Consider the following 23595-nt stretch of genomic DNA (forward strand, 5'->3'; position numbering starts at 1 on the left):
ATCCACATGGAATTTGTCACAGTTATTTTGCTACAACAGAAAGAAAACAAACAAGAAATTACCACATATCAAAAGTCAGTATCTCACTTGGTTCTTCCTAAAATTAAGTGATTTTTTTTCTAAAACCAGTAACTCTTACAAAAACATGTTTCTTGGCTGGGAATTAATCTAGCAATATAGCACAGAGTATACAACTTTGATTTTTCTTTTATGAATTCAAGTGTGTGGTATGTTTTATACTAGGTAGAGTATGTAATAATTTGATATTATCTTCCAATAAAACATAATTACAGTACTTTCTTAAATAAGAAATTCTTAAGTAGTCAAGAAATTTTAGCTGCATGTAACAAATACTTATGCAGGAAAAAATAAAACTACAAAATGTGTACTATATATACTACACACATATATTAAATATTAAAATAAGGTTTTTTGTTTTATTTTTTTGAGACAGAGTCTCGCTCTGTCGCCCAGGCTGGAGTGCAGTGGCTGGATCTCGGCTCACTGCAAGCGCCGCCTCCCGGGTTTATGCCATTCTCCTGCCTCAGCCTCCCGAGTAGCTGGGACTACAGGCGCCCGCCACCTCGCCCGGCTAGTTTTTTTTTTTTTGTATTTTCTAGTAGAGATGGGGTTTCACTGTGTTAGCCAGGATGGTCTCGATCTCCTGACCTCGTGATCCGCCCATCTCGGCCTCCCAAAGTGCTGGGATTACAGGCTTGAGCCACCGCGCCCGGCCAAAATAAGGTTTTTTTTAAAATCACAAACAACTTATGCAGAATTACTAAGATACAGAATTTCTTAACCAGGTTCCATGAATAAGCTTCAGCCCTGTGGATACTAGTTGCACGCAGTCTTGGGGAATATGGGCATTTTTCTAGTGGAGAAAGCTCACAGCTTTTATTAGTATCAAGGGGTCTTTGATCAAAAACAGCTCATGAACTACAATAAACAAATTATTGGCATATCAAGATTCTGTTCTGTATTAGTTAAGATAAATGAATATCAACTTGCTTTTAATTTTCTTCCCTAGACCAAAGAGGGAAAAGTCACTTATTTCCCCTAAAGAACTAAGTTATTTGAACCATAAAACATCTTTGGACATCCTATGGCACAGAGCCAAAGTATTTCAAAAGCAATCTGTTTGACAAATTGAATACCCAAGAAGATCCAACTATTTTTCCCCTGAGAAACGTGGCTCACGTTTACTGAACATGGTTGTTCTGCTGCTATGCTAAAAGGCACAGAATCACTTGATTTAATAACTGTGACTGTTTTTCCTTCATCTGGTCTTAGAGACACTCAAAAATACATGTATTATGTGAAACAATATTACTTGAAATATGAAGTAGCATGCACCTGAACAATATGTATAGGAGTCCTTTGAAGAGAAAAAAATTAACTAGCAACAGAGGTCTATGAAAGGAGACTAGCAGTTAATGGAAATTTATTTGCTGATTTAGATTATTTAACTTTTTTGAAGGATTTTGCTTTTGGTTCGCCTCAGGATGTCTCTTGGAAATGAGAGACAAAAACAAACATAACTTAATTACTTAAAATTCATGAGCTCAACAACATAAATCAAGATAAAATTACTTAGCTCACATATACCATTTATAATAATCTTCATACTGTTAATATTATATTGTTTATATTGACCTCATAAAAAAATGATGTAGCTACCAGCATCAGAAATTTCAGGTGTTTATCTATAATATCATATCCATAAAAAGTCCGAAGTATAAGTGCTTTTCTGTAAATAAACATTATTTCTTACCTAGGGATAATATGTAGTATACAATATCAAAATTTATAGAAGGCCTTTGGAGTTTTAAAATACATTAACTTTTTCAAATTAGGTGGTTGTGAAACAAATCAAGAGCTATTAAAGAAAGCCAGTTAACAAACCCCACGAGGTGAGAACTTGTGCCTGGATGGAAAATTTTGAAAAATAACGATTTCAGAACACAGAAAATATACCCAAATCAAGGTAAACTGATAGCCCATTTATCACAAAATTATAAATTTATTCATTTATTTAAAAAATGTATTTATTTAGAGACAGGGTCTCACTGTGTTGTCCAGGCTGGAGTATAGTGACTATTCACAGGCACGATCATAGCCTTGAACGTCTGGCTTCATGTGATCCTCCCACCTCAGCCTCCAGAGATACATGCCATTGTACCAGGCTATGTTTATTCATTCTTGATGCATTAAAAGTGAGAGGACTACACAGAAAAAGATAGATATACTGATTGGTCATTTATTTATTTGAGATGGATGGAGTCTTGCTCTGTTGCCCAGGCTGGAGTGCAGTGGCATGATCTCAGCTCTCTGCAACCTCTGCCTCCCAAGTTCAAGTGATTCTCCTGTTTCAGCCTTCCAAGTAGCTGGGATTACAGGTGCGTGCCACCACACCCAGACAATTTTTGTATTTTTAGTAGAGATGGGATTTTGTCATGTAGGCCAGGATGGTCTCAAACTCCTGACCTCAAGTGATCCACTCACCTCGACCTCCCAACGTGCTGGGATCATAGGCATGAGCCACCACACCTGGCCTGATTATTTAAATTCTGAAATGGGATATAATGTTTGAACACATGTTCAAATATTTAAATTTGAAGTCGATATTTAACAAAATGATAAGACTATTTCCCATGGCACAAAATGGTAGTCAACATACCACAAGTGCTAAGGGAGATTGGAGCAAGGTGTATGTGTGGAAGGGGGTGGGCGGAAGAGCTAGAAGCTCCTGTCCTCTCTGCAATAGCAATAGGTAATTAGATACCCTCCACCATGAGGCTTTGGGAAGTACCCTCGGAAAGTATTACCAGAAAGAGAAAACTGATTCCAGTTTGTCCTAAAAAATCTGAATTTCCCTCAAAGTGTCTGCTTTAGTCATAAAGCAATATTCCATTAAGAGAAGAAAGGATTTTTTCAAAAGATTGAGTTCTTCTTAACCTTTTCCCAAATTACCTTTTATTAAATTTTTACTACCTTAAAAAGAAAAAAACCCCATGCTATAACTAAAAAACTCAACCAACCAGCTTACTGGTATGGCACAGAATCTGACAGAATGAGAGTTAGAGAATTTTATTACTTCTATGCAGAAGAGGTCTTTTTCAAAGGATCATATATGTAAAAATAAAATTTTTGCTTGAACAAAATGAAAGAACCAAACAATACTAATTATGAGAAATCAACATTGCTGTTTGAATCCATACTGATTTCTCTTGCTGTTTCCGTGCTTCCTCTTTCTGAGTCTTTCTCCTTCCAATTGTTTCTCTTCACAAGCATTTTTTCCCCTGACTTCTTACTCTGTCCTGCAGTTCTTTCTCCAATTCTTTTCTTTTTTCCTCTCTTGCTAAACATTTTGCCTTTCACTGCCTTCATAATGAATAAGCCTCCCATGAAAGCAAGTGTCTGAAACCAAGAGTATAAAGGCTTTAGTTAAGCAAACAACCTCATTTACTATAACTGGCCTTCTCATTTCAACATCGATTCAGTTCTTAGTAGCAATTTTTAGAACAGGTAGCATTATGGGGATAATTTATATTTCTAACAGCCTCTTGTGTCTAATTTTAGAAGCCTGAATTTCCCAAGTATACTAAGGAATTAAATCACAATTGTGAATTAGTCTTAAATACTCAAATTTTGCTAGAAAATAAAATGCTATAGACATTTGGAATAGTATACTGACCATAATATGTCTCCCATGATAGAAATATGCACATGACCCAAATAATAACGGAGTGCTTTCACATTTTTGCAGACAAGCTCAAATTCAATGATCTAAAATGCTTGTTAAAAAGACAAGACTACAGTATACAGTACCTTGTCCAGCTTGTAATTCAGTTTACACCACTATACACACATGCAACTCGTCAATAGGAAAGAATCAATCATACGCCACGATTAATAATAACTAATAATTAACTTTTATAAAGAAGGCTTAGTACTTCATGGTAAATGCTATCTTAGACACTGAGCACTCATCTGCGCAGGGGAAACTGAAGCACAGAGCTGGAGATGGTTCATCATTCTTAGTCTGAGAAAGATGTGCATTGCCTGAGTAGGGCATGGAGACCTTTAGAAAGAAGTCTAAGTGGATGACGCAGCCCAGGAGAACTGCCAGGCACTGCAACACTGCCTCCTCCATTGCCACTGACTGGAAGAAAGAAATGCTCAAATGTAAACGGCCATTCACATTAGGACTTGTCCAGTACACACTGACTAGACAGGAACCAACAAGGACTCAACTTTTCAACATGAAACATAAAATCTAGCCCCGTTGGGTGTTGGATTCTCCTTATTTGACCTCTTAAAGGAGCTTGGAAAACTACAAGCTGTACTCTGTGCTGCTGCTCCATGTTAGAGCTAAGACATTAAAATATGGAACATTAGGCTGTCAGTGCCAAGGAAAACTGCTACAATAACTACTGACATCACCAAGGTGAAGGTAAAGTCAGGTGCCACTGTCCAAAAAGTCCTGGCAGTAATGTTAGTTAACACTTGTTTGAATCATAATTTTATACCTATAGGTAAGCACTGTGTGTAAGAAAAACAACTACCCTTTTGGTACACAGAGTCTCCAAAAAAGTTGGGAGTTTTAATTTTCGTGTAAACTGAAGTAAAAGTCATAGATAATAATTTTAAATGGTTGTTTCTAGAATGTGGATTTGACAAGACTACTGAACTGATTTCTTAATAAGGTATTTGTTACATATAGAACACATTTTAAAAGCAGAAATTTATGGTAAATAAATTTTATCCACTGAATTCAAACTATTTTAAGATGTACTAATTCATGCTAGCAATAATCACAATACAATTAATTATTCCTGATTAATTCACTGTTCAAATATTTCATCTGATAGTCAAAAGCCTAAAATTTCCCATGCATATCAAGGGCAGCATAAGTACAAAGGCTGCCAGTTGGGGAATTTGCAGTGCAAGAGCTTCAATATTTCAGGGTGCTATCGTTTCTCTTCTCCCACCCTCCCCGTTTTTACAGACTTATTTACAACCCAAAAGCAAACTTTATTTGCTACAGTAAGATTCCTGTTTCCTTTCTCAAGTAATTATTGGTTTGGGTGGTAAATAGAAAGATATTTACGCCTTAGGATTTTTTTTGGAATATATAAATGTGACACCTACAAGGTAAATATCTATTAAAATGCATGGAAAAACAGCCTTTTTGGAAAACAAAAAATAAGCCTTCAATTTCCAAGGATTATGTAGAAACTTAAAGGCCCATGACTTTGAATGTGGAGCCATTTAACAGAAGACCACAATTAAAAGTATGCCTTATGTTTTCAATACGTTGCTTCCTATACGAAACAAATACCTATTAACCTGTAACTTTTTCGTCTTTAATTAACGCTTGGAGAATTTCTATCTGGGCTTATCAGATTTTGGGTAGGGAAGGGAGGAATGTAATTCTTCCTGAAGAAAATGGGAGAAATCCACAAAAGACAAATTAATCTGAGCAAGACATTCTAGAGGAAAGAACTAAATCAGATTGTATGTTAAAAGAAAAGGCAAGTATAAGTGTATTCAGTTTTTTGACTAAATATGCTTCCTATACTTCCTAATAACTGTCTTATAACTCAGAATCTGGGCTGAACCAGGGTACGATTATTCCCTGTATTACCTTTATACCTAAGAAACTGGACATAACTCTGAACATGCATCAAAGTAAGTGAATGACTTATTGCAATTTACCCAAAATAGTGAGAATCAGTTTGTGTTAAATGTTATCCTCCTTTGTGGAGCCAGCCACTTAATATAGATGTAGTATCCTGATCAACTAATTTTAAAATTCTGTACTCTGTAAGGTACTCCTCCAGTGTTACTGTACTAATCTATAATGAGGGAATTGCATTTCCTTCTTCCAGGTGAACAATCTATGTGAACATGAAATACAAAAGAATCGGAAGCCCGAATTTCTCTTCTGTACTCTCCAGCTGGCTTCCTTTAAGGGAAGGAAGGTTTAGGATACAGCAAATTCACACCACCAGGTTAGATGTGTGAAATGACACATCCCAGGAAGGTAGAAGTAATTTTTGCTTCATCAGTGTGGATGCTCTAAAGGCACTGCTGATCAAGAGGGACACTGAAGAAATTCCAAGGGTCAGGAGGCTGGCTCTGCCTGGTCTATCTCATCATCCAAGAAAACACAGTTGCTAACGGACACATGCTCTAAGGTTAGAAAAAAAGTACTTCATTTTCCAGTGTGGCTACAACAAAAAAAAGTGGGCAAATGACACTTAAGAGACTAAATGATAAATCCATCTCTGAGTTGTCTCAATCAAATTCTATAAATCTTTTGATTCTCCAATTTAACTGTTTGCTTTGGCTTTACCAGGTTTGAGAGGAATACTAGAGATAATAAGCGTAACACAACATATTAACTAAGTCCTCCAAATGTGTGTTAAATAACAAAACAATATAGTTATACTGACCTGTGATTTGTTTATTGTTTTTTTTGTTTGTTTGTTTTTTGAGACAGGGTCTTACTCTGTTCCCCGGGCTGGAGTACAGTGGCACAATCATGGCTCACTGCAGCCCCGACCTCCCAGACTCTAGTGATTCTCCGACCTCAGCTTCCCAAGTAGCTGGGACTACAGGCACACGCCACCATACCCGACTAATTTTGGTATTTTTTTTTCTTTCTTTCTTTTTTTTTTTTTAGTAGAGACAGAGTTTTTGCCCAGGCTGGTCTTGAATTCCTGAGCTCAAGTGATCCACCTGCCTCCCAAAGTGGTGGGATTACAGGCACATGCCACTGCACCTGGTCTGACCTGTGATTTTTAAACTCATCTTATTAATTTAAATTTAAAGTTAATAAGAGAAAGCCAAAATTAAAATTAAAAAACAAGAGAAATATTCTTATTTAAAAATAAGTATATTTGGAAAAAGGGCTAGTGGAAAGGGGGGCTAAAATTAGCCTTTATATAAGAAACTCTGTGATGCTGAAAGCAGCCATAGTCAATTAAACAAAGTAGGGGTGACTCACCACATATTAAGGGTGTTCTCTTTAGTAATGGCAACAGCAATTCAATCACCAAAATTATTTAATCTACAGATCTTCTAGACATTTATCAAAAGTCTCACTAGAGTATCATTTTCTAATACCTGAACCTTGTTTTGGGGAGTCAAATTTCTAGAAAAAGAATCTTAATGTGAAGGCACAAATCTGGACTACTACCTGGGTTCAGAAGATAGCTTAATATTTAACAGTTTATATCCCAAGAGACTATTAAAAAGCAATGTAGGTTTTGCAACAGTGCTATTTTCTTTTTTTTGCTTATAAAAGAGACAAGTGACAATGAAAGTTAATGTGAGCATATTTTAATTGAACTTAATCTTTTTTGTTTTTTGTTTTTAATTGTACTTATTCTTGAGATGGTTAATTTATAGCTGTACTTCCAATACTGACATACCACACATAATCATATATGCATGAATATAGAACATATATAGTGTACACACATACACACACTGTGTAAGCATGAAAGCAAAGTGAAGAAAAACACTAAGTTGGCTCAAATAATATTTCCCCTAAGAGCACTTTCCTGGAATTGTACAATTGAGAAAAGATCATTACCTAATACTCTGAAAGAACAGCACACATACCTCAAACTCAGATGTCTAGACAATTTGGCCTAAAATCTCAATCCAAAGGTCAACTATTATAAAAGTTTCAAATATGATTTCTAATTTTTAATTTTGTTTTTAGAATTAAAGAATAGGAGTTTTAGTTCTTCCTACTGTCAAAAGCTGAATTGGCCAGAGTCAAATATAAAGAATTTTAAGTTAGATAAGGAAAACAAATATTTAGAGGGGAAAAAAGTATAACATCCAATTTCTTATAAGAATAACATACATACATCTAAAGTAGTATATGATTGTTTATAAGAAATAAACTGTGTTGTGATTTTAAGAATTAACATTCTTTTTTTTCTTTTCTTTTTTTTTTTTTGGGATGGAGTCTCACTCTGTCACCCAGGCTGGAGTGCAGTGGCGCGATCTTGGCTCACTGCAAGCTCCACCTCCCGCGTTCACGCCATTCTCCTGCCTCAGCCTCTCGAGTAGCTGGGACTATAGGCGCCCGCCACCACGCCTGGCTAATTTTTTTTGTATTTTTAGTAGAGACGGGGTTTCACTGTGTTAGCTAGGATGGTCTCCATCTCCTGACCTCGTGATCCACCAGCCTCGGCCTCCCAAAGTGCTGGGATTACAGGTGTGAGCCACCACGCCCAGCCAATAATTAACATTCTTAAGATGATACAGTTGTAAAGTTAAATCAGAAACACCAAATCTGAAAGAGGCTGTGATCTAACCATTTTACATTTCCTCAGAGTTTTGGTATTTTCCCAATTTTACTGTGCAAATGTGACAAAACCATACACCACTTCTGCCACAAGAGACAAAAGCAATTACTCCACTAAAACAGTAAGATTTAAAAATGTGAGGTAACAAAATAAAGATCTACATTTAAGCGCAATGAAGATAAGAAGTGGCAGAAAAATTCTTAGTTTTAAAAAAGAAAACAATCCCTTTTAATAGTATTCAAAGAACATAAGAAAGATAAAGCTTTTGGAATCAACTTGATGTGACTGCAAACAGACAAAAGAATGGAGATGTGTCAAAATATGATTCAGGTTAAAAATAGATGTCATGTTGGGGCCACTCATTGAGCCCTAATTTATAGATGCCAAATTCATTCTTGTATTTTCAAGGAGAAAAGTGCAATTTAGATTGTCTCACAATGGCATAATAAATTTTTCTGCCTGAGATTAAATAGCAACTAATCATTTGGACAGTTAAAAAAATTAAAGGGTAGGACATACATGTAGGCACACATAGAAGAGTTACCTTCAGCTGATTATTGAAAATATCAATCTCCTGTAGTTTTGATCTAGTTTCTTTCTCCACTTCATCCAGTTGGTCTCGTAGCTGCTGCCGAGCTAGTTCTTTTGCTTCTAAGGCTCTTTTAAGTGTAACAAGTGAATCTCCTATTTTAGAAAAACATTGCAAAGATAAGAAAAACTTTAATTTGCAGTGAGGAAAATGTTTTTTAATGTTCTCCTTTCACTTAGGGAAATTCTTGCTGGTTATAAAATAAGAGAAGGCCAGGCACGGTGGCCTATGCCTATAATCCCAGCACTTTGGGAGACCAAAGCGGGCAGATCACCTGGGGTCAGGAGTTCAAGACCAGCCTGGCCAATACAGTGAAACCCCATCTCTGCTAAAAACACAAAAACTAGCTGGATGTGGTGGCATGCACCTGTAGTCCCAGCTACTTGGGAGGCTGAGGCGAGAGAATCTTGAACCCGTGAGGCGGAGGTTACAGTGGGTCGAGATTGCACCACGGCACTCTAGTGGTGTGCCTGGGGGACAGAGCGAGACTCCATCTCAAAAAAAGAAAGAAAAAAGTAAAGGTCAACTTTAAAAATAAAACACCTACTGTGCAAACTGTTCTGCTGAACTTGTTTTAATTGGTCATTGAGTATCTGTTTTTCTGGAATAAGTCTTCCAAGCATTTGCTGAGATTCCTGGGAAGGAAGGAGGAAAACAGTAATGAATGACAGGGAAGGCTACCATGTCTACATTAAGATCCAGGCAGAGCTTAAGTCAGTTTTCTCAGACTCTTCCCAAATCCTGTACGGTGAAGCTGCATTTAATCATTAGCTAGGTGAGGCTCCTGCTTTCTTGCTAATAAATTAACTGTTTGCCAAATGCTTTTCCCTAAAATAAAGTTAAGACAGCTATAGCTTCCCTGATATTTCTTATATTTTTGTTGACTTACTGGATATTTATAAGCTTCAAAAAATGTACATTAAGTACCACTCCACAGAGATAAATTGAAGTAATGATCTTCCAATGGCACCGGGATCAAATGCAAATGCAGTGATCCTACTGTTTGTAAACTAACTCAGTGGTCTAAATAGGAGTTATCTTATTACTCTGTCCTGAACTTTGATACTTACTAAGGCTGAACTTAGGTTTACCACATACCTGAAGTTGGAAACAGAAATCAAAGATTTTTAACAACTAGAATCTTAGCTGCTGTATATATTTTTCCACCACACTGGATGGAATTTTAAACAGGTACACAAAAGTTTTGAAGCAACTATTTTTTAACTGACACAAGAAAAAAGTTAAGCCACACTGCACAGGCTGTTTGGAATTTTTGTGGTTAACTTGCCAAGCATAGTATTTGCTTAAATTTAGCTGAAAATATCCTGTATAGTTTCTGCACATTTCAGTAAATGGCAGCCTTCCCAGGTTATAATAAAGAATATTTGACTCTTATTTTTACCTTGATAAAAAATGAGCTCTATGTATTGACTTTTTCTTTGAAAAACTAAAAACGCCTTAATTAAAATTTTTCATCAGAAGCTAAAAACCAGTCCATTTTGGAATAACTACCTTTAGATACAGACTGGTTTACGTGGAATAAATCTCTGTGTAATATATGTCTAAATGATAGACAGAGTTAACTCAATAGCAAGAATTTAGAAGCATCTTCTCCTATGAATAATCCGTAACAGAAAAAAAACTTGATAAAACAGAATACACGTATCAGATCTGACTTATCTCCAAAGCAAGTATCTGCTAATCCCTGTACAGAAAGGGAACCAATATCTCATTACCTACTACATACTTTTCTTTCTTCAAAGAATGTTTTATTTTTCACTTCATTACATTTTGGGGAATCCTGATTTTTATCATATTATCAATAAGTGAACATTCTAAGCATCAATCTTAAATAATAAAAATTATACTTGGTCATATAGTATTAGGTGATAATACTCAGATAAATAAACCCATGGCCTTCATCCTTAAATTTTCCAGGAGAATATTTTATGGAACTTCACCTCAAGAGTTAATGAAAGACACTTAAAGAGAGTTAACACATAGAAAAATATACTTAGGCCAAGGTGGGCGGATCACCTGAGGTCAGGAGTTCGAGAACAGCCTGGCCAACATGGTGAAACCCCATCTCTACAAAAAATAGAAAAATCAGCCGGGTGTGGTGGCGCTTGCCTGTAATCACAGCTACTGGGGAGGTTGAGCAAGGAGAATCACTTGAACTCGGGAGGCGGAGGTTGCAGTGAGCCGAGATTGCGCCACTGCATGCCAGCCTGGGCAACAGTGAGACTTTGTCTCAAAAAAAAAAAAAAAAAAAAATATATATATATATATATATATATACACACACACTTTAAAAAGGTGCATGCATTTTGTAATATTTTAAAATAATTTCCAGCAATCAACTTCTGATACTTTTTACTTTACAAATCTCAAATTTCAAATGTATAAGAACGTTCTTAGGACTTCAAAGTACATGAAACAATAACTGAACAGAACAGAAATGAAAGGAAAATGGACAAATCCACAATGACCAGGATTTCAGTGTTCCACTCTCAGTAGCTAATAAAAGTAGTCACAAAATCAGTCAAGACATAGGAGACTTGAAGACCACCATGAATCAACTTGATCTAACTGACATTTAGGGGACACTCTACAAAACTATAACAGCATGCACATTCTCTTCAAGCGCCCATAGAATATTCCCCAAGACAGATCATGTGCTGAGCCATAAATCTCAATAAATGTGAAAGAATTCGAATAAATTACAAAGAAAATTTTAAAAAGAGTTTGAATTGAATATGAAAATGCAACATTTTAAAACTTTGTGGGATATGGCAATTTCAGTGTTTAGATGGAAATTTAAAGCTTAAAATGTTCGTATCAAAAATGAAGAAAGGTCCAAAATCAATTATCTAAACTTCCTCCTTATGAAGCCTGACAAAAGAAAATTAAACCCCAAATAAGTAATTGGAAGAAACAAGAGAAAAAGAGCATAAATAAATAAAACAGAAAACAGACATACCACAGAGAAAAACAATAAAGCCAAGAGCTTATTTAAAAAAAAAAAATCAATAAAGCCAAGAACTTATTTTTTAAAAATCAACAAACTCCAGATAGATTGATCAAGAAAAGAAGGAGGAGAGAGACAGTAGGAGAAAGGAGAGAAGGGATTAGGAAGGAAAAGGAGGAGGAAGCTGGAAGACAGAGTGAGATGACACAAATCACCAATATCAGGAAAGAAAGAAGGGACATCACTACAGATACTACAGACTTGCATACAATAAGAGAATGTTAGAAACAACTTTATACAAATAAATTTAGTAATTTAGATAATATAAACAAATTCATTGACAGATACAAATAATCAAAACAGATTCAAGGAGAAAAAGAAAATCAGAATAGCCCTATACCTACTGAATAAATTTTATAATTAAGTCTTACCACAAAGAAAATTCCAGGTCCAGAGGGCTTCACTGGTGAATGCCACCAAAATTTAAAGAAGAAATGCTATTTCAACACAAACATTTTTAGAAAACAGAGGAGGAAGGAATACTTTCCAACTCATTTTCTTAGGCCAGCATTACCCTGATATCAAAACTAGACAAGAATATTAGAAGAAAACTAAAAACCAATTATCTCTGTTGAATTGAATTCAATAGATTTAAAAAGATCCTCAAAAAAAAAAAAAAAAAAAAAAAAAAACGGGAAATGGAATGTAGTGAAATATTTTAATAAAGGGTAATATATCATGATCAAAAGTGGTTTATCCCAAGAACGGAAGGCTGATTTAACATTCAAATGGCAATCCATGTATTTCATCATATTAACAAAATAAGAAAGAAAAAACATAATACTTATCTCAATAAATGCGGGAAAAAACATATGATCTAATTCAACACCCATTCATCATAAAAACCCTCAGCAAAAAGGGAAGTCCATCAACCTGATAAAAGGCATTTACAAGAACCCTGGTTAACACTATACTCAATGGTGAGAGAGCTTTCCTTCATCGAGAGGGAACAAGGCTCTTCCCACTTCTATCCAATACAGTATGGGAGGTTCTGGTCAACAAAGTAAGACACACAAAGAAAGTTAGTTAAGCAATCATAGATATAAGGTCAATATACAAAAATAAGTTCTATTTCCATATACTGGCACCAAACAACTGGAAACTAAAATAAAAATATGCAATATACGATAGCATCGAAAGCCACAAAATACTCAGGGATAAACTTTACAAAGTATGTACAAGACTTAGACACGGCAAACTACAAAACATTGCTGAGTGAAATTTATAACAACCTAAACAGAGATTTATGCCATAGATTTACTATTGCTAAGATGCCAAATCTTCCCAAATTGACTTATAAATTCAATGGAATTCCAACAAAATTCCAAGCATGTCTGGTAAGCTGATTCTAAAATGTACATGGAAATGTTAAGGACCTAGAATAACCAAAAACAATTCTGAAAAAAGAAGAACAATAACAGAGAATTCGTATCACCTGACTTCAAAAATTAGGTATCGACAGAGTGAGATACTGGTAAAGGACAGACAGATCTAAAGAATAGAATAGAGTCCAGAATAGACCATTACAAATATGTTTAACCGATTTTCAACAAGCTACCAAGGTAACTCAATGGGAGAAAAGACAGTATTTTTAATAAATCGTGTTATAACAACTGTGTATCAGTATGTAAAAAAAAAAAAACCTCAACCTTTACCCTATATGCAAAAATCAACTTGAAATAGCTCATAGACCTAAACATATAAGATACAACTATGAAACTTAAAATTTTAAAGTTTTTTTGCAATTTATAAAAACTTAAAACTAATTTTTTTAAACCCCAAAAACTTCTAGAAGAAAATAAAATATCTGCAATCATGGGGTAGTCAAAGATTTCTTAGATAGAACATAAAAAGCATGAACACCAAAAGAAAAAAAATGGTAAACTGAACTTTATCAAAATTTAAAACTTCTGCCCTTTAAAAAATACCATTACAAAAATTAAACCCAATCCAGATTGGGAGAAAATATTTGCAAAACATGTATCTGACAAATGACTTGTTAAGAACATAAAAAGAACTTTTACAAATAAATAGTAAGACAAACAGCCCAATAAAAAATGGGCAAAAGATTTGTTCAGACACTTCAACAAAGATACACAGTAAAAGATACTCGCCAATAAACATGTAAGATGATTCCCAACATCATTAGCCTTCAGGGAAATACAAATTAAATGATCAGAATGTAAAATGGTACAAACTCTGTGCAGTTTGACAGTTCTCTTGCTTTTCTTTCTCTTCTCTCTTTTTTTTTTTGGAACAGGGTCTCAGTCTGTGGCCCAGGCTGTCAGTGGCTCAATCATAGCTCACTGCATCCTCCATCTCTTGGGCTCAAGTGGTCCTCCTGCCTCAGGCAGGTACTACAGGTGAATGCCCCCATGCCAGCTAATTTTTAAATTTTTTTAATGTAGAGATGTTGCCCAGGCTGGTCTCAAATTCCTGGGCTCAAGCAATCCTCCTACCTTGCCCTCTCAAAGTATTGGGTTTACAGGTGTGAGCCACTGTGCCCGGCCTGACAGTTTCTTATGGGGTTAAATATATACTTATATGACATGGTAGTTCCGTTCCTAAAAATTTACCCAAGAGAAATAAACCATTTCCGCATAAAGACTTGTACATAAATGCTCACTGCAGTTTTATTCATAAAAGTTCCAAACTGGAAAGAACCTGAATATCAACCAATAGGTGAATGAACATATAAGGAAACACTACTCTGTGATGAAAAGAAACAAAGGAGTCATTCACTCAATAACATGGATATATCTCAAAAACATCATGCTGAGAAAAAGTCTGACATAAAAGAGTCACAGACAAATATGATCATCTGCAGGCAACATTTACATGAATTTGATGTTCAACACTTGATACCAAACCAGGTTATATCATAACAACTTTGGATAGGGTTTAAAATGAAGACAGAACTACTAATAGTGCTCTGTGCGTCTCCAACTATTTACTATACGTATAGCTCTCATATGACCCCCTAAAATACTTAAGTGTACTTATTTATTATAATTATTGCAGTAAAGCCAAAGTCCTGTTGGACTACAGGTTCTGTGTGATCCAGCTCCCACCTGCTCTAACCAGTAGTCTCCTTGCTGTAACTGGCATCTCAAGAGTCCTGCCATGGCCTCAGGACTTTGGCACTGCTATTTCTCTGCCTAGATCTTGCTCTGCCAGATACCCACATGGCTTAGCCTATCATTAATTTCAAGTCTCTGCTCAAATGTCACCATCCAGAAAGACCTGTCTTGGCTACCTTAGTTAAAATCACAACCTTTCTTATCCCTAGGACTCTCTATTCCCTTCCCTACTCACTCTCTCTAGCACTTTTCATCTTCTAATACAGTACACACTTTATTTTGTTAGTCTCTGTTCCTCCGGCAAACAGAGAGGGTAAGCTCCCAGAAGACAGAGTGTCTGTCCCTGCTGTAGCCTCAGAAACTGCAAAAGCATCTGGCCCAAAGCAGTGCTCAATAAACATCTGCTGAGTCTGTCTCCTTGACAGGCTACTTTTCACACAAGGACCCTGTCTACTTCATTTTTGCTTCCCAGTGCCTAATACAAGATAGTTGCTTAATGTTTACCGAATAAATAAGTAAATGAAATGAATTAGAGAAAAGGATGCCAGTTTAATAGCATTTAAGAGGCATATTTCCTCACCTGTAATTGTTGCTGTAGATGGGTGATTTCGGCAATTCTCAACTCTCTAGATTTGTTTGTGCTCTCAATTTCTTGCCTTTGGGTGGTCAATCGACATCTGATATCTTGAAGTTTCCCTTCTAGTTGATGCTTTTTATCATTCTTGAACAAATGAAAGAGTAATTAAAAATTATTACTGTTTTTAATGGTTCCATCTTAGTATATTTCCAAAGTATAACCAAACTTCACTCACTAGAGCTTCTAATTCAAATTCCAATGTCTTTTTCTTTGCTTTCAGTACAACTATGTCCTCTTGTTCTTTGTTTCTTTGATTTAGTAGTTCTTGCCTTCGATTCCGTTCCCACTCAAGTTGTCGTTGCCTTTCAAGTTCCCGTTTTGCAGCCTGTGACATTTACAAAGAGACAAATTACTAATTTTTCAGTTCTTACACTACACAATGTCTCTTCACAAAAGTGACATCTAGTAAGTCCTTCCTTTTAGGGATTAAATAATAAACATTACAAGAAATCACATTACAAAACAAAAAGTAACTTATAAAAATACGGTATTCCTTCTATGGGAATAAAGGGAATATACAGAGCTGACTATTATATTTATGTAATATTATATTTATGTAAGATGACAGGATCATTTCCCCATTAGAATTCCATTCTTTATACCTTCAAGAATGCTTGATGTACTAACTAAAAGTGCGCCTTCTTACTTACTGACACACCAAGAAGGAAAATTTCTTTATGTAGTAAAATCAAACTAAAACACCCCTGAACAAAAACAAACAAAAGTTGATTTTACTCCACCAAAAGAGAAATTATTATTTAACTCCAGCCTGGGCGACAGAGTGAGACTCTGTCTCAAAAAAAAAGGAGTTATGGCTATAAGTTTCGTTTCTTTCTTTTTTTTGAGACAGGGTCTTGCTCTGTCACCCCAGCTGGAATGCAGTGGCCCTCCAACTACTGGCCTCAAGTGATCATCCCTCCTCAGCCTCCCAAAGGGCTGGGATTACAGGCTTGAGGCATGGCACTCAGGCTATTTTTTTATATCGAAAAATTCCTCATTTTTATTATTCCATTAACATGAGAGAATTATGTGTTGCTTCTGCAGTAATGTACTAAAATTGGAAAGAGAGACAAGATTTGCTTAGTCCCTTTCCAGGTATGGTGCTAAATTTATGAAGACTTCCATAGAATATAGGGAGGATGTCCCACACATATTTTTAAAAGAGTTTAAAAAGAAGGTTGCACAGGCCGGGTGCAGTGGCTCATGCCTGTAATCCCAGCACTTTGGGAGGCTGAGGCGGGTGGATCACCTGAGGTCAGGAGTTCGAGATCAGCCTAACCAACATGGTGAAACCTAATCTCTACCAAAAATATGAAATATTAGCTGGGTGTTGTGGTGGGCACCTGTAATCCCAGCTACTCAGGAGGCTGAGGCAGGAGAATCGCTTGAACCCAGGAGGCAGAGGTTGCAGTAAGCTGAGATCACGCCACTGCACTCCAGCCTGGAAGTGACAGAGTGAGACTCTGTCTCAAACAAACAAACAAACAAAAGGAAGGTTGCAGAACAATGTAATTGGTATGACACTATTACAGTGGTTTTTTAAAAAAATTGCACAACCCTTATACTCTCCACCATATAAACCTTTATATTTTTATATAGGTGTATACAGAGAAAACAGTTTGGAAAAACACGTAACTGGTATCAGTGGTTTGTTACAAAATTGTATCATCAAAAACTTGTACATTAATGTTCATAACAGCATTGTTTATAACAGCCACAATGACCATCAACTGCTGAATGAATTAAAAAACATGGTATACCCATATAATAAAATATTACTCAGCCATAAACAGGAATAAAGGACTGATTCATTTTACAATGTGGATAAAACTTGAAAACATCATGCTAAATGAAAGCCAGAAACAAAAGTCCATATATTGATGATTCCATTTATAAAAAATGTCCTGAATAGGTAAATCTAGAAAAACAGAAAGTAAATTAATGATAGACAGGAGCTGGAGGGAGAAAGAAATGGGGAGTAGCTGCTTAATGGGTAAGGAGCTGGAGTGATGAAAATGTTCTGGAATTAGGGATGATGGCTGCACAGCTTTGGGAATATACTAAAACTACTGAACTGTAAAAAGACAAAGATGGCATGAATAGATCACTTGGATAATTCTGAAAGGGGGTAATTGCACACTAACTCGGGGTGGCTCCACTCTTGCCTGCTTACCTCTCGCCTCTCAATTTCCTTCCTCCTTTCCTCCTCTCTCTGCCGTTCTAGCTCCCGCTGCTTTTCCAGTTGCTTCTCCAGTTCCAGTTGTCTTTTGCGCTCTTGCTCCTGGCGCTCACGCTCCTTCCTCTCCTGCTCTGCCCGCTCCAGCTGGGCCAGGCGCTCCTGCTCTTTGCGCTGCTGCTCCAGGAGAGCTTGCCTTCGTTTCTCCAGTTCCAGGTTGCCACGTTCAAAGTTCTCCCTCTTCTTATCTTCAAACGTTACTTCAGACAAGGAACACAGCAACTATGAAAGCTCATGATTTTCAACATACTCTTTTCAAAGGAAAACTCACCAGTGTATTTGAAACTTGTAGTACAAACCCAAACTCAGAACTCCCTAAGCTTCTGTGTCCTTGTTAATGAGCACAATAAAAACCCCCTTTGCCTAACCTCTCTGCTTGTGTCTTCTCCTCCACGCCAAACACTGTTTCTAAAAGACCCTTATCTAGCAGTTCTACATCACTACCCAGACTCCTTTCCTTCCCTGTTACTCCATCCTTTCCCTTCTTCCCATGAGCTTGCCTTAGGAATTAACCCCCTCTCTTCTGGACCATGAGTCTCTGCCTCTCTCCCTCCTTCCCCTTGTCTTATAACTGTGCTGATGAGTCCTGTATTCTAACAAGACTTCTCAAAGCAGAGCTAAAGGTGAGCTTTTCACACTGAAGAACAAGCTGTGTCCTTATCTCTACAGAGATCACAGTCAGTCAACAATTTTTTCTAACCCATTATTCAGTTTCCTTCTTTGATACATCAATTATAAATTTAGAATGATTACTCGGTTCTATCATTTTTTCTCTAAAACTTTGTTTATGTCCATTTTATTTCTACATTTTCTACAATCCCATCATCCGCGTCCCTTACTATCCTCAGCAGTGTCTATTTCATTTCTGTGTCGGCCTCACGCAATTCTCCTTGGTACCAACCCCGGCCAGGGGAGTGTTCATTGCCACCCTGTGCAGCATGCCAGTCCCTGGTCCACATCTAAGAACCATCACTTCTCACTCTGCCTTGAGATCTGCAGCTGTGAGCATCCTTCTTTGGCTTCTTCCCACATTCCTGTTTGGACTTCACTGCTTTAGATAGACTTCCTTCACATACTGTAGTCAGCGATTAGAGATGAAAGAGGGCAAGTATGTATTGGTTTCCTTGCTCACCTTTGGTAATTTCAGAGGAAACGGTGTCCTCTATTCTGATACTTAAAGTTCAAAGTCCTGGCTGGGTGCAGTGGCTCACACCTGTAATCCCAGCACTTTGGGAGGCTGAGGTGGGCAGATCACCTGAGGTCAGGAGTTTGGGACCAGCCTGGCCAACATGGTGAAACCCCGTCTCTACTAAAAATACAAAAAAATTAGCCGGGTATGGTGGCAGGCACCTATAATCCCAGCTACTTGGGAGGCTGAGACAGGAGAATTGCTTAAAGCTGGGAGGCAGAGGTTACAGTGAGCCAAGATTGTGCCACTGCACTCCAGCCTGGGTGACAAGAGTAGACTCCATCTTAAAAAAAAAAAAAAAAAAAAATTTCAAAGTCCCCCTACCACAGAAAGGGATGATGTAAGGTGATACATCTGCAAGGTGGATGAATCTCAAAAATATTGTGCCAAGTGAAAGATGTCAGTTATAAACAGTCATACATGATTCAATTTATATGAAATATCCACAATAGGTAAATCCCAAGAGACAGAAAGCAGATTGGTGGTTGCCACAGGCTGGAGGGAATGATGGATATGGAGTTTTGTTTTGGGGTAAGGAAAGTATCTTGGGACAAGAGAGAGGTTGTGACTGCAAGACACTGTGAGTGCACTAAATGCCACTGTTAGGAACTGAATGTTTGTGCCACCTCACCAAAATCCATACTTTTAAGCCCTAATTACCCTAATGTGATATTTGGAGATGGAGCCTCTGGAAGGTTAAGATTAGATTAGCTGGCCAGGCATGGTGGCTCATGCCTGTAATCCCAGCACTTTGGGAGGCTGAGGCAGGCAGATCACCAGAGGTCAGGTATTTCAGACCAGCCTGACCAACATGGAAAAACCCTGTCTCTACTTAAAATAAAAAATTAGCCAGGCGTGGTGGCGCATGCCTGTAGTCCCAGCTACTTGGGAGGCTGAGGCAGGAGAATTGCTTGAATCCGCGGGGCAGAGGTTGCGGTGAGCTGGCATCACACCATTGCACTCCAGCCTGGGACACAAGAGCAAAACTCCGTCTCAAAAAAAAAAAACAAAAACAAAAAACAAACAATTAGCTGTAAGAGTGGGGCCCTTATGATAAATTAATTTCCTTATAAAAAGACGGGGACGGCCGTGCGCAGTGGCTCACACCTGTAATCCCAGCACTTTGGGAGAGCGAGGCGGGTGGATCACCTGAAGTGAGGAGTTCGAGACCAGCCTGACCAACACGGTGAAACACCATCTCTACTAAAAATACCAAATCTGCTGGTGTGGTGGCGCATACGTGTAATCCCAGCTACTTGGGAGGTTGAGGCAGGAGAATCGCTTGAACCCAGGAGGCGGAGGTTGCAGTGAGCCAAGATTACGCCACTGCACTCCAGCCTGGGCAATAAGAGTAAAACACTGTCTCAAAAAAAAAAAAAAAAAAAAAAAGGCAGGGACAGAGATAGAGAGAAGAGAGAGAGAGAGAGCGCTGTCTCTCTCTGCATGCATGAACCAAGGAAATCCCATGTGAGCAAAAAAAAAAGTGAAGGCTGCTGTGTGCATGCCGGGAAGAGGGCCCTCACTGGGAACCAAACCTGCACACTGTGATCTTGGACTTCCAGCCTCCAGGACAGTGAGAGAGAAAATTCCTGCTACTCAAGCCACCCCGTCTATGCTATTTTGTTATGGCAGCCCAAAAAGACTAAGACAGCCACTGAACTGTACATTTTGTATTATGTGAATCTCATCTCAACTTAAAAAACTCTCCAAGTCTCTATATATCTTTTTAATTCCAGCATCTGGCAATATTCCTAGTACGTAGAAGGCATACAATAAATGGCTGTTGAAAGAATGAATGCACAAATGAAATCTCTGATAATGTTGTTTCCTGTTCAAATTTTTAAATGAATGTCTACTAAAAACGGAAAAAGAAAATTCTGCATTCCAAGCATTCCTGTCCTTATTTGCCATTGAAACTTGATTCTCATTGTGACCAAAACCTGAAATATTCTCACTTCCACTTGTGGTGACCCTATTCATCTTGAAGTCTCAACTCAACTGTGACCTCTTCCACAGACATTTAATTCCTCATATCTTCCCCAGTCTACACCAACCAACCATAAGTGAGGTCTGTTGTGCATCTATAATACTCTCCAGGAATTTATCCCACTCACGTACTGCTTAAGTGATTGCTTATATGGATATCTTAAATCCTCTAATACATTTTAAAGTTTCTAGAGAGTATGAACCATGTATTAGCATTTAGATTCTTTGCTCAACATGCAGCCTTGCACACAGAATATATCCAATAGTATTTCATCAGTGAACAAAGGGTAATTTAGTTCAGACAATAAACTGGGACAGCTAATGTTCTGACCAGACCAATTAACTGCTGAGCATCTTAAATGCAGCAAAATGACACCGACAAAGTACTTATCATAAAAGACTCCATAATTTCATTTGCTTCTTAGTATCATTATCATCTCACCATTAATAATTCATAGCCACCTTAGAATATTTTAATAGTATGATGGATTTATCACTGTAAATGAGGACTATTTAAAATAGGTTCAGGCCGGGCGCAGTAACTCACGCCTGTAATCCCAGCACTTTGGGAGGCCGAGGTAGGTGGATCACTTGAGGTCAGGAGTTCAAGATCAGCCTGGCCAACATGGTGAAACCCTGTCTCTACTAGAAATACAAAAATTAGCCGGGCGTGGTGCACATGCCTGTAGTCCCAACTACTGCAGAGGGTGAGGCAGGAGAATCGCTTGAACCTGGGAGGTGAAGGTTGCAGTGAGCCTACATTGCGCCACTGCACTCCAGCCTGGGTGACAGAGTAAGACTCTGTCTCAAAAAACAAAATAAAATAAAACAGGTTCACATTAAATTTAAAATAGGTTCCTGTAATTAAGGAGTTTCCAATTCTCTTATAACAACATGAGAAAATAACAGTAGATGATTTGACTTTCTATTTCTGCACTGGTGGTATTAAGCAATCACCTTAATACTCATCAATTTTTAGTGCTGTATATTCTATGGATAATATTTACATAATTTTTGTGTAGCAGTTTTATAATCAGATTTCAAGTTACAAGTTAGAACAACAGTGCATTAGCAGAGTGCATAATGTTCTTATTTCTCTATCCAGACCCAAATCCACAAGTAACAATATCTCTGACTAAGGTCAGTTAAGTTACAAGGCAAAAATATCAAAAACTAAATTTATGTTTACCTCTTTGTCTTAGAGATAGGAAATCTCTAATTTCATTTAATCTAAATGATTTAACTCAATATAAAGGCTGCCTTACCAGGTAATTTCTTTTCTAATTGTTGTTGTTCATCTTCTAAAACTGGTTCCTCTGGTAGCCTCTGATCTACAGATGTTGAGCTTATGACAGATATACCACTGCCAGATCGAACTCTTCTGCAATTGTGGGGAAAAAGAAAAATGCATTCAGACAGAGCTGTCTGGGTGGAGTTGGACAAGTTATGAAGAAGAATTTTTAAAGATTTTACCATACTATGAGCAAATTTCATTTATAGTACAGAAGAGATAAAGATTTGGTCTTCTCTATTTACAAAGAGTTTTTAAATGAATATTTGAATGTCATCAGACTCTGAGTGCCAAGCTTGTTTAGGAATCACCACCAAAATTGAAATAATCCCAAAGGATGAAAGTAGTTAATAATCAAAAAGTGGTAAGAACAATGCCTGGGACATGGTGAGCACTAAGTGGGAGCTGCTATTTCCATTGCCCTCTCAAGTGACCTTAAATTCCTCCAAGAGAAGATCAGCAGCTCAACTCACTGGGAGCATCTCTCTTCCCTTTCCAGTCTCTCCATTTCACCCCCTAAGAAACACATGCAATGTCTATACTTTACAGTTCATAAAACAAATCACTTTGTTTACTAATTTCTTTCACTTTACACTTTTATTTATTTATTTATTTTGAGACAAAGTCTCACTCTTGTCCCCCAGGCTGGGGTGCAATGGTGCAATCTCAGCTCACCATAACCTCTGCCTCCCGGGTTCAAGCAATTCTCCTGCCTCAGTCTCCCAAGTAGTTGGGATTACAGGTTCCTGCCACCATGTCCGGCTAATTTTTGTATTTTTAGTAGAGACGGGATTTCACTATGCTGGCCAGGATGGTCTCCAACTCCTGACCTAAGGTGATCCACCCGCCTTGGCCTCCCAAAGTGCTGGAATTACAGGAGTGAGTCACCGCACCACTCGGCCCACTTTACACTTTTAACTTTGCTGTGTTTAAACAGTCTCCCAATCCTTTTTACGCGTTTATTATCAGCCCAATGTTGCAGTTGTGGGATTTCACAAAGTGCCTCAGCTACCTGTTGCTTCCTACATTGTCACAGTTTCCTCAGCTTGCTCCTGTACCACGTGTGTGCTGACAGTAATGGCTCTATTTCTCTTCATTTAAAGGGGATTTTGCCCCAGTCCTTCCTGCAGTTTGAGGACTCAGGACAGAAATCCTAATCTTTCTTTCATTCTCCTTTGTATTTGCAAGATCTCATATTCAGTTTTTAATGTTCAAAGCCAGAAGAC

General features: G+C 37.5%; 1 protein-coding gene across 3 annotated transcripts in view; it reads right to left on the bottom strand.

Annotated features, from left to right (window-relative positions):
• ITSN1 (intersectin 1) overlaps positions 1–23595 on the bottom strand; it is a 242278-nt gene that overhangs the window by 98131 nt on the left and 120552 nt on the right. For all 3 annotated transcript variants that reach the window (XM_028845344.2, XM_028845352.2, XM_028845350.2), the window contains exons 11-16: positions 22344–22459; positions 17841–18103; positions 15843–15992; positions 15611–15751; positions 9470–9557; positions 8878–9017 (exon numbers count right to left, since the gene is read on the bottom strand). In XM_028845344.2, the coding sequence (XP_028701177.1) occupies positions 8878–9017; positions 9470–9557; positions 15611–15751; positions 15843–15992; positions 17841–18103; positions 22344–22459 (898 nt within the window). The remainder of the gene's footprint in view (positions 1–8877; positions 9018–9469; positions 9558–15610; positions 15752–15842; positions 15993–17840; positions 18104–22343; positions 22460–23595) is intronic.

The sequence above is a fragment of the Macaca mulatta genome, chromosome 3, assembly GCF_049350105.2.
Source record: "Macaca mulatta isolate MMU2019108-1 chromosome 3, T2T-MMU8v2.0, whole genome shotgun sequence".
NCBI lineage: Eukaryota > Metazoa > Chordata > Mammalia > Primates > Cercopithecidae > Macaca > Macaca mulatta.